This window comes from Astatotilapia calliptera, chromosome 1, assembly GCF_900246225.1.
Source record: "Astatotilapia calliptera chromosome 1, fAstCal1.2, whole genome shotgun sequence".
NCBI classification, from domain to species: Eukaryota; Metazoa; Chordata; class Actinopteri; order Cichliformes; family Cichlidae; genus Astatotilapia; species Astatotilapia calliptera.
Window position 1 is genome coordinate 5788894 of NC_039302.1, and position 10837 is coordinate 5799730.

Genomic DNA, 10837 nt, shown 5'->3' on the forward strand with positions numbered 1-10837 from the left:
GTGCTCTGAACGGATAATTGGAGGTGAGCTTCCCTCCCTCCAAGACATCTACAGGAAGCGGTGCCTGAGGAAAGCGGGGAGGATCATCAAGGACTCCAGTCACCCCAGCCATAAACTGTTCAGACTACTTCCATCAGGAAGGAGGTTCTGCAGCATCCGGTCCCGTACCAGCAGACTGAGAGACAGCTTTTTCCATCAGGCCATCAGACTGCTGAACACGTCATAGACACCTCAGCTTCACTACTGGAACTTTAACATTATGCACTCCATACTGTACAGTAATGCCACTGTTTTGTACATGTCTCACTCTGTATATTTTATTTTATATATTTTATTTATTGTTTACTCTATTTAATTTGTAAAATATGTGCACACACACACACACACACACACACACACACACACACGTAGAAAAATATTTAGTATACACATCCAGAAATGCATATACTATTATATATTGTACATATATTTATTAGTTTCAGATGTAGCCATTCTTGTATTTTGCTTGTTTACATTATTGTATTTTGCACAACTCTGTTGCTTGTGAAGCTCGCACACAAGAATTTCACTCACATGTGCTGTACCAATGTACCTGCACATGTGATGTGACAATAAAAGTGATTTGATTTGATTTGATTTGGAAAGTGTGTGTGTGTGTGTGTGTGTGTGTTTTCTCTCCCTCCCATGATGCTCTCAGTGATTGTAAGCTTTTATTTTGAAGTTATTGTCACACCGTTTCAAATCATTGCATTCAGTACAAGATATAGTAGGAAAGTATCTATATTCACAGCCAGACATTGTCAGCATTTTTGATTTATTGTGCCCATGTACAGATACAGATGTAATTGTTAATTCTAAACTGTGGAATAGTTGACTGCTTACTGAGATTATTAAGTTCTACTGAAACTTTAAAAATGCCTCAAAGCCTGTTTTGGTTTCCTTTGGTTTTTTTTGTATCGTATAGTGAAAGTGACTTGTCTCTCTGTATGGATAACCATATTTTCTTGCTTGTGTTTAAGCTTTTAATTTGAAATGTAATGTGTATTTCCCTTTTTTCCAATTAAAGTCAAACATTGCCTTGCAGAAAACCTTTATAATCGCTGTATGCTGAGCAATCACAATTTAATTCACCTTCATTACAAAATGTATAATGCCAACACGTTCTGGGATTAGGACTAAAGCTTCAAACTTTTTTATGTTGAACTTTTCGTGGCAGTTCAAAGTGATTTTACCTAAAACATGAAAGACCTTAAAAAAAGGATCCCAAGGCAGGATTGAAAAGATACCTTTCAGTGGGATTTAACAGGGGAAAAAATCAAAAGAATGGAAGCCAAACATGAGTTGAAATAAAAAGAAATGGATAAAACTAGAAAATAAAGGTTACAAAAATGAAATAATGATCTGATTCAGGTCATTTAAATGCGAAGGCAATGAGAAAAGTTTGATCTGTGATTATAAGTACTGAGGAAGTTTGTTCCTATAATGTGATATAAAAGATGTATAAATATATCACATAATGGCTCTGTGAAATGAACACAGATTTGGCAATATTAGTCAGATCAACATATTTAAATTTGGTATAAATATTAGTCATCATCAGAGATCATAAAGTGTAAAATATTCCCATGACCATTAGGGATATTGATGTGGAGATTCATTTTCTAAGGATGTCACAGCTCAGAGAAATGAAAGATACTCAGGTTAGACAGCCAACAGTGCAGGTATAGTATTAAAGCATTAACTAAATACTTATTGGAAATCAGTAATAACTTTGATATCAACTGTTTAAGTCATTAATGATATACTGTGTGAGTTTTTGCTCCTTTCTTCCTGTCTGTGCTCCAACAGGAGAGTGCGATGGCCAGGCTTCATTAAACATGAATTTGAATATTTTACTCAAATAGCCTCTGAAGTCATCAGATCATGTGATGGATGTGCAGCTGGCAACCTTGTGATGCTGTTATGTCCATTTGGACACAAATCTCTCCAGAATGTGTCCAGCACCTTGTTGAATCTCTGCCACGAATAATTAAAGCAGTTCTGAAGGCAAAAAGGGGCTCAGACTCAGTGCTAGATAGGTGTACAGTGGGCAGTGAGTATATGTTTCCTTGAAAATTTATTTGAGGATTCAGTTTGGCTGTTCAGTAAAGGAAGCACCTCTTTATTGTAAACAAATCAAGGGAAAGGAAAGCACTAGCAGTAATGTGTTATTTAAGCACAGTGCATTTACAAACTCACCTGATCAAAACGGCCTGACTGTGTTTGATAGTCATCTTCTGCCATCTTCTCCTCCCTCTCTCAGAGCTTGGTGCTGCAAGTTGGCCAAGAAATGCTGGAAGAGGAAGCCCGAGAAGCTGAGAGGGAGAAAATGCAGTACTTGGAAGAGAATTGCACAGCCCTTTTCATTCCTGGCAGTATGCAGGATCTCCAGGTAAACCTACGGCACCTGGAGAATTTGTTCATGACTGATGATTAACTTAGCAGGCTTTTTGTTCACCTATGGAAGCTGTAGTTTGGTTTTAGAGGAGAAAGTATTTGTTCTGGTGCACTTGCCTTTAACATCCATAACATCACCGGAAAATGAAAGTGTGCAAGCTCTACTCTTCCTCTGTATCCATCCCCTACCCAGCAACTATAGAAAGTTGGAGATGATAGAAAACTTGCTTTGTAAGAAAAATGTTCAGGATAGTACACTGCTGTTAAGTGTGTCGTGTTTATGATTGAAAAAACAGACAAACAAATAAACTTTCTCACTCCTTCTATCTATCATAACTCCAGGAGCTGTGTTGCAAACTTCACAAGCAGATTGATTTGGTGGATGAGGAGCGATACAACATGGAGGTCAAAGTGGCAAAATCCAACAAGGTGTTGTATTCAGAAGCTTCTTCTGCCATTATAAAGTTATACAGTTATACAGTATAATTATTATACAGTATATATATATACTGTATGTATATATAATTATACAGTTATAACACCTCCCGATGTAAGGTTTATGCCACAGCTCCCCTAAAGTAACAGTATATGTCCATCCATTCGCTTCCGCTTATCCTTTTCAGGGTCGCGGGGGGCGCTGGAGCCCATCCCAGCTGTCATAGGGCGAAAGGCGGGGTACACCCTGGACAGGTCGCCAGTCTGTCACAGGGCTAACACACAGGGACAGACAACCATTCGCACTCACATTCACACCTAGTGACAATTTGGATTATCCAATTAACCTATCCCCACAAGCTGCATGTCTTTGGACGGTGGGAGGAAGCCGGAGTACCCGGAGAGAACCCACGCAAACACGGGGAGAACATGCAAACTCCACCCCGGCCTGATGGTGGAATTGAACTCAGGACCTTCTTGCTGTGCGGCAACAGTGCTAACCACCGTGCCCTTTCATTTTCCGGTATATGTAATTGCCAAAATCATTTTTCATTTTTTCTGTATTGGCAAGATCTTTAATCAAAGTGACATTTTTTTAGTTTAAAAATAATTTTTAAAAATTTATTCTAATTTATTCTAAAATGTTTGTTGTTGTTATTACCAAAACACATATGTCTGAACAACAGTGTTCTATGTCAGGTTGATGACCTTAAGTTGAAGATTCAGTATCTGAATGGGAGGTTTAAGAAGCCAGTCCTGAAAAAGGTGCGGATGTCAGCCGATGCCATGCTGGCTGGCCTGCTGGGCTCCAAACATAAAGTGTCCATGGACCTGAGAGCCAGCCTTAAGCAGGTTAAGAAGGAAGTGAAGGACGAGGTAGGTGCTTTTGATGTTATATTAGGCAGATGGAGCACATAGTAGCATCCTTCACTGAAAAAAATTAGTAAGATCAGAACGCAACATGAAAGGCTTCACTTTTTGTTACTGCTTTCCTTTGAATGTGTTTCTTAGGAGAAGCAAACGGGCGACTGGGGTAGAAAAAAATCAAAGACAAAACTGGCATGGGTGGAAGAAAAAAGATGTTCGATACAGAGCCTTAAATGTCAGCATGTTTTTTCTGCAGTTCACCACTGCCAAGATTTGCCAGAAGTCCCTTTTTTAAATAAATAAAAAAGAATAAATCCAGTGGTGTTCTGATGTATTTAATGAATGTAATTTGACAAATGCAAACAGGCTGATAAAGAGCACAGGCTGTGAATGTTCCGCATGCGTATAAATCGAGGTGAACTCGTTTTATGAATTCCAAGAGCAAGAAATGAGACAGAAGTGTTGAAAAGCAGCTGAAAAAATGTTTTCTAAATCCGTCCAGCTCATTATTAATAAAGTTTTTTTTTTTTTTTTGGTAGGGTTGTCGGTCACGTGAGAATACGCGACGTCACGAAAACCCTGTGATACACTGGTTGTGGAAGTAAATCAGTACTGGCAACAGAGGGCTGCTTTCTTTCTAATATTTCCAGATAAATACCTGTAAATAGAGCAAAACCAACCGCTTTAAGACGCTGAATTACCCTTCCTCAGAACCAAAATGACAGCGGCGGTGTTTTTCGGCTGCACCTTTATCGCCTTCGGCCCAGCCATCGCGTTGTTCCTGTTTACCATTGCCCGGGAGCCGCTGAGAGTCATTTTCCTCATAGCAGGGTGAGAGTTAAACATTCACTGGTCATAACGGACGGCAATTGACTTAAATATATAATAATTTGGTAATTACAGATGCTACTGCCACGTTATATTGAATAAATCCCAACCTTTAGACAGTGTTAGCTTACTAGCTAACCGATCGTTTCGTTTCTTAGCTGATGTGCTATCATTAGCTTCTATTCTCTGGTATTATGGTCTTACACTTTGCTGGTTTTTTTCTTTAGCCATACGTCACCACATTCCGATTTACACAGCTTCATAAATACACCGACCTTTTAAAGTTTTAAAGCCCCAGCAATGCCTGATATTAGCCACCCAAAGATAGGAAAGAGCTAGCTTAATGAGAGCCTGAGGGACTTTTATTAGTTTTGTTTCTTATGGATCTTGCAGATATTGGAGGATGCTGACGACTTATGTCAGTAAAAGGTGGCTGTATACACACACGTAGTTAGTTAGCACTATGGTGGATTGGCTTTTGAAATAATTCATTGCTATTGTAGTGTTATAGGGTTCAGATACGGTCTTGACCTAAGTGAGATATAAGCTTGTGATCATAATTGTGGTTGTTGATTGATAACATACATCTTACCGGTTAATTTGTAAAAGTGCCGTGACGTTACGTTTGTGTTCGTTGACACTTTGTCTCCTTGTTATGGTCAATTAATTCTTGCTATTTGAAGTAAAAGTAACTAAATAGTCCTCTGGTATCTCAAGATAATCCTGATTGTGCTATCACTTCGGTGCTGCTCCTCAGTTCCTCCTCAGTCTGGAAGTATTTTTTTCTTAACCCTCCCTTTACTTTCATTTAATTGGCTGACCCTCGCAAATAGAACTGTTGAAAAAATAAAGGAGTCAGGCTTCTGGGCTCACAGCAATGCTGGAATTGCTGTGAGCCCAGAAGCTTTGAGATAGCAGTGTGGGTAATATCTGTTTTCTTTGTTCTCATTCTTTCAGGGCATTTTTCTGGCTGGTGTCGCTGCTGTTCTCCTCCCTGGTGTGGTTCATCTCGGTTCAGATCAGTAATAAAGAGAGCGCGGCTCAGCAGAAAGGCCTGCTCATCTTTGGCGTGGTGCTGTCTGTGCTCTTGCAGGAAACCTTCCGCTTCGCTTACTACAAGCTACTAAAGTAAGTGGCCGCCACCATGTTTAACTGTTTTATACTTTATATAGTGTGACTCCAGAGAACTGTTTCTTACTAGAAGAGCTGAAAGCCCATACTTCAACTTCCTCAACACGTATTCACTATTTATTATTTATTTAACTAAGAAATATTAAAGCATGACCTCTGAATTCTGCACTGTATCGTTGTTGTCCCTTGATGAGTGTCTGTCTCAGTTGTCTCAGTTTCACACTCTTCAGTGTGAACTTGTACAATTTTCATTGTTCATCTCAGATCATCTTCCACTAAATGACATACTTTCATAACTGACATATTTTCTATTCATGTTCTGTAGCACACAGTGAGACTCAGAACCAAAACTCTGTGTGTGTGTTTTCCTGCAGGAAAGCAAATGAAGGCCTCCTCACTCTCAGCCAGGAGGAGACCATGCCCATCTCCATCCGACAGCTGGCCTATGGTACACTTAGTCTGCACATCATCTTCTGTGCTTCATATCACCTACTGGTAGCATATTCATTCACCCACGATTCTGCCAGAAGACAGAACATTGAGCACTGGTTACCTCTTTACAGCTTTATCATTGTTTGTTTTTGGTTTTAAAACTCACTTTTGTACTATTCTGTAAAAAAATTTTTTAAATATACAAGAAACATTAGCATAAAAATGGCAAATGCACTGTATGGACAAAAGCACTGGACCACATGCATATTATAGCTATAGGAGCTGCTCAGCCATATAGACCCATACCATGAAGCTTCCAGCACAGTGTTTGTGCTGATGTCAATATCAGTGGTTTTAATGGGGAGGATTGGAGCTCTGCAATGCCACTTAGTGATCATAAAATATCTATGGGGAAATTTCACAAACAGACTATTTACAATGATCATATTCTACTACATTGCTACACTCTAGTTCAGTGAGCTCTTTAGAGTGACCCCTTGTTTCACAAACATTTGTAAAGCGAGACTTCATGGAAAGATGCTTGATTTTACACACCTGTATTCAGATGTTAAGAGGTGTGGATCGAAACCTTTGGCCGTATATCATATGAGCACAAACTGTGAAAGTGCTCATTCTTCCCCACTAGGCTCTAACAAAAGATGCTATCAAGTAGCATCAATACATTTCTAAAGAAATTGTTAAAAATGAACATCTAGCACACTTTGGACATGATCTCTTATATGCAGGTTGTTTAAATTTGCTTGCGGTTTACAGTAAACAGTATTTTCTGTACAGTGGGGCTGTGTGATATGACCAAAATCTCATATCCCGATATAAGAATTCCATCGTCCTGATAACAATATAAATCACAAAAATGTAACATTTTCTGTAAATTCTGTGAATCTCGGGCAGCTCGACTTGCGGGAAGTGTTTCCAGCTGCGCGTCATGTAGCTGGAGTCGAGTGTTTTAACCGATGCATGAAACTATACATTTTTAGACATAAGTTGTAACGGCCGCCGTTTTCTTTGTATTTATTACACGGCGTGCTGCGGGGAAAAGCCTGTTCTAACGTTTGAGTCTAAGGTCTATTTTTTAGCACCTGGCGGCTCTTTTTTACTTCTCATCCATAAATAATCTGCTCTTTCACATGATTCAGTTTATTTTGAAAAGTCTCAACAGGATCTCGAGCTTTATTGTAAAAGGTTTATGTGAAACATAAACAAGCGGACACGCGATGGTGCTACCGTCGTTGTTGCTAACGACAAAGCATTAAAACAGGCGCTTGTCCGTGCGTAGTGTGGTTATATTAAATATAAGAGAAAGAGAGAACTTTAAGAAATGAATATAGCCACAACAGTGACCATCAAAACAATGAAAAAAATATTGCCGTAAACATTTTATTAGGCGACACCATGAAACAAACGATAGCGTAAAATCAAACGATAGACGATATCGAACAGCCCTAGTGGTCCCTAGCTATAATGCGGTACGCTGTTTCGTGGATTTTCTTTGGTGCAATTTTGCAGTTTTTTTTTTAAGCAGCACATTGTGTTCTGCATCCTGATTGGCCGTAGACCATTGTCAATCAATCTCCTCTGTGCTGTGTCTCCTGTACAGTACAGAATGTCTGCAGCTTGTCGAATTTACATAAATCTTTGATCGCTTGCAGTGTGACTCTGAAGTACTGTACTGTATGTTTGTAAATTTTCTCCCCAACAAACACAACAATGTTAATGAAACGTTTTGCACCGTCAAAGGCACCTGTGGTAGCACCCAAAAGGCAGAGGAAGATGGTAACCATAGCACAAAAAGTTGGACTTCTGGACATGCTAAGGGAAGATAGAAGTTACCATATTTTTCGGACCATAAGGCACACTGCATTATGAGGTGCATTAAGTAAAACAAAACAGTCAGATAAGTCAAACTTTACTCAAGTCATTCTTCCACCATTGATTCATTAATGTTGAATTCTCTGGCAGCTGCTCTATTCCCATGTTCTGGACCTGAAACAGGGTTTGATCTTTGGTTTCATTCTACAATACTGGACTTATTTTTCTATGAAGGTTTGAATTTTGAGGGTGTTTAAACAAGAGAGAAAAATGTTCATGCCTGTCTGAGAAAACTGTCTAAAGTGTCTAGTGAGGAGTGTTACAGCCTTAAAACATCTATAATAATTGTGAAAAAAATGAAATTGGCTACTTTGTGGACTTCACCTATCGCGGGTTATTTTTACAATGTAATTCCTGTGATAAGGGACCATTCAATTCAATTCAATTCAATTTTATTTATATAGCGCCAAATCACAACATAAGTCGCCTCAAGGCCATTCATCTTGCATAGTGCCGAATTTGCTTTGGGATTAGCATCGCACAGTCTTTCTTATGTCTCAGCTGTCTTCTCATTCTTTTGTCTCAGTTTCAGGTCTCGGCTTCGGCTTCATGAGCGGAGCGTTCTCTGTGGTGAACATCCTGGCTGACTCAGCAGGGCCGGGGACTGTGGGGATCCATGGAGACTCGCAGCACTACTTCCTGTCCTCAGGTAACAATTAGCATGTACTTGTTTTTTGTTTGTTGTTTATTTTATTGTCAAAAACCTTTACGTTTCTGCCGTTGAGCGAATCCATAGATTCGTAAAACCTTTTTCTTTCTTGTGTTCTCTTCACACACACACACACACACACACACACACACACACACACACACACACACACACACACACACACAGTCATTCACCAGATGAACTACTTCCACTGCTGGAACCAGAGTCCAGACGGGGAGATTCTTATTCTACTTTGGAGTATAAATGATTGTGTCTTTGTTTTTGTTTTTTCTTTCACTTTTGAGCCAGTTGCCACAAAAAAACTATGTATTTCAGAGTTTTGGACTTCTAGCTGAAACAATACAGAGCACAGAATAAATGTATTATGTTCTATTGTGTGGTCTTATTAAAAAGCATTCTGGGAAATGTTGCATTAAAACTAATCGCCGTTAAAAGTGTAACTATATTAGATTTATATGTAGAACATGATTTGTTAAAATTGCACGTCTCTTTCAGCCTTCATGACGATGGCCATCATCCTGCTTCACATGTTTTGGGGCGTTGTTTTCTTTGATGCTTGTGAGAAGCAGCGCTGGTGGGCGGTGGCAGCCGTTGTCATCAGTCACCTCTTGGTCTCCTGTCTGGTGAGTGTGGTTTGTACGGAATGTGGACTTGAGTCTATGTGAAGGCAGGAAAAAACACTAACAAGAGCTCACAGTCAAAAACTATGCAAGGAAAGTATTTTTATGTCTTAAATGTCTTGAGTCAGTTTTCTTTTTTTTTTTTTAAATCAAACCTCTCAAGCCTCATAAATCTTCTCTTTTTATTTTATTATAGTATATTATAGTATCTTATAGTAAATAAGAGTCATGTTTTCGGGGCACACGACGGTGCTCGGACAAACGGCCATTTAACAACATCAACTTGGCGACTCAGATTTGTAATGAAAGTCTCTCTTGCTCTCTCTTTATATGCCTGCAATTAGTTACTTTAAAGAATTGAGATAAAATACTAAACAGTGTCCACTGATGTTTTTTTATCTCGTCTTCTACCGCAGACCTTCCAGAACCCTGAGTACGTCGCAAGCCTTGTTCCCACCTACGTCATCCTGTTCCTAATGGGTGTCTGGGCGTTCTACTCCGCCGGCGGCTCGCTCAAGAACCTCAAACTCTGCCTCACCTGCAAAGACAAGGACTTGCTTCTTGCCAACCACAGGCCTAGATAACGCAGCACACCTAGCAGTGTGCAGGACTCTTTATACAAGGATCACAGAGATCCCACACAAACACACACACACATTGGACACAGTGAGGAAGGAGTGTTAACCCTGTTAAATCTGCTATTTGATTTGAGACTTTCATCATCTTAAGCGTTAAAACATTTAAAAGGTTTTGTGGGAACAAAGATGGGAGATCGTTTTGATTCCAGTCCAGCTTGGAAAAGGTTTTTATTCAACAGTATAACATATCCATTTTGGCTAACTGTGTGCCCTTTTTGCGGTCTGCACTGTAAGAAAAAACAAACCCACAGAAGATACTTTAGATTGGGGGCTTAAAGCAGCAGCACTCTTTATACATACTCTCAGATGCTTCAAATCTTTCCTAGTGTTTTATTATTTCTAAAGAAAATGTGTATATAATTATGCATTTTTGAATTCCCTAATGTGTAAATATTAAAACCTTTCTTCAAGGTGCGATATGCTGTCTGTGGTCTGAATATGAACCTGCGTTTGATTCTAAATGCACTTGCTAATGATTACTAATTGTTTGTAATCAGTCATCAGTCAGTCAGTAATCTTGACGTAATAGACCCTTGAGCAAATAGAAAGTAGAGAATCTAAATCAAACAAAATAGTTTCTTTTGTTGTTTGTCCTTGTGTGTTTTGGTTGTTCTTATGAGTGCAAGGATTTAGGATAAAGAATTATTTACAAACATTTTGTTTCTGTGCCTGATTTTGTTTTTGATCATCTTTTGTATTTGTAGATTCTGTCTGCTGTGTCTCCCAAGGATGGGAGGTACATTAGAGATGTAAATTGTATCCATGTTTGCATTGAGTTCATTACTTTTCTGCCTTGTTTTGGCACTTTGCTACATGACAAAATGTGATTTGGTGTAGTCTTATAGGTGGAGATGAGCCTGTTAGCTGGTCAGTTGGTACACCAGGCTGAA

General features: G+C 39.2%; 1 protein-coding gene and 1 pseudogene across 1 annotated transcript; both read left to right on the forward strand.

Moving 5' to 3' along the window:
• The first annotated feature begins 1667 nt into the window (after positions 1–1667).
• LOC113027970 (troponin I, fast skeletal muscle-like) lies at positions 1668–3971 on the forward strand (annotated as a pseudogene).
• Positions 3972–4290: 319 nt separating this feature from the next.
• aph1b (aph-1B gamma-secretase subunit) lies at positions 4291–10600 on the forward strand. The gene is made up of 6 exons (XM_026154538.1): positions 4291–4569; positions 5524–5694; positions 6072–6145; positions 8546–8668; positions 9185–9312; positions 9726–10600. The coding sequence occupies exons 1-6, from the start codon at positions 4457–4459 to the stop codon at positions 9891–9893; spliced, it is 777 nt and encodes a 258-aa protein (XP_026010323.1). The 5' UTR covers positions 4291–4456; the 3' UTR covers positions 9894–10600.
• Positions 10601–10837: the final 237 nt, after the last annotated feature.

Coding starts and splice junctions, on each gene's coding strand:
- aph1b (XM_026154538.1), top strand. CDS start 4,457: ATGACAGCGGCGGTGTTTTTCGGCTGCACCTTTATCGCCTTCGGCCCA. Junction 4,570..5,523: donor GTCATTTTCCTCATAGCAGG/GTGAGAGTTAAA, acceptor TCATTCTTTCAG/GGCATTTTTCTGGCTGGTGT. Junction 6,146..8,545: donor CATCCGACAGCTGGCCTATG/GTACACTTAGTC, acceptor CTTTTGTCTCAG/TTTCAGGTCTCGGCTTCGGC.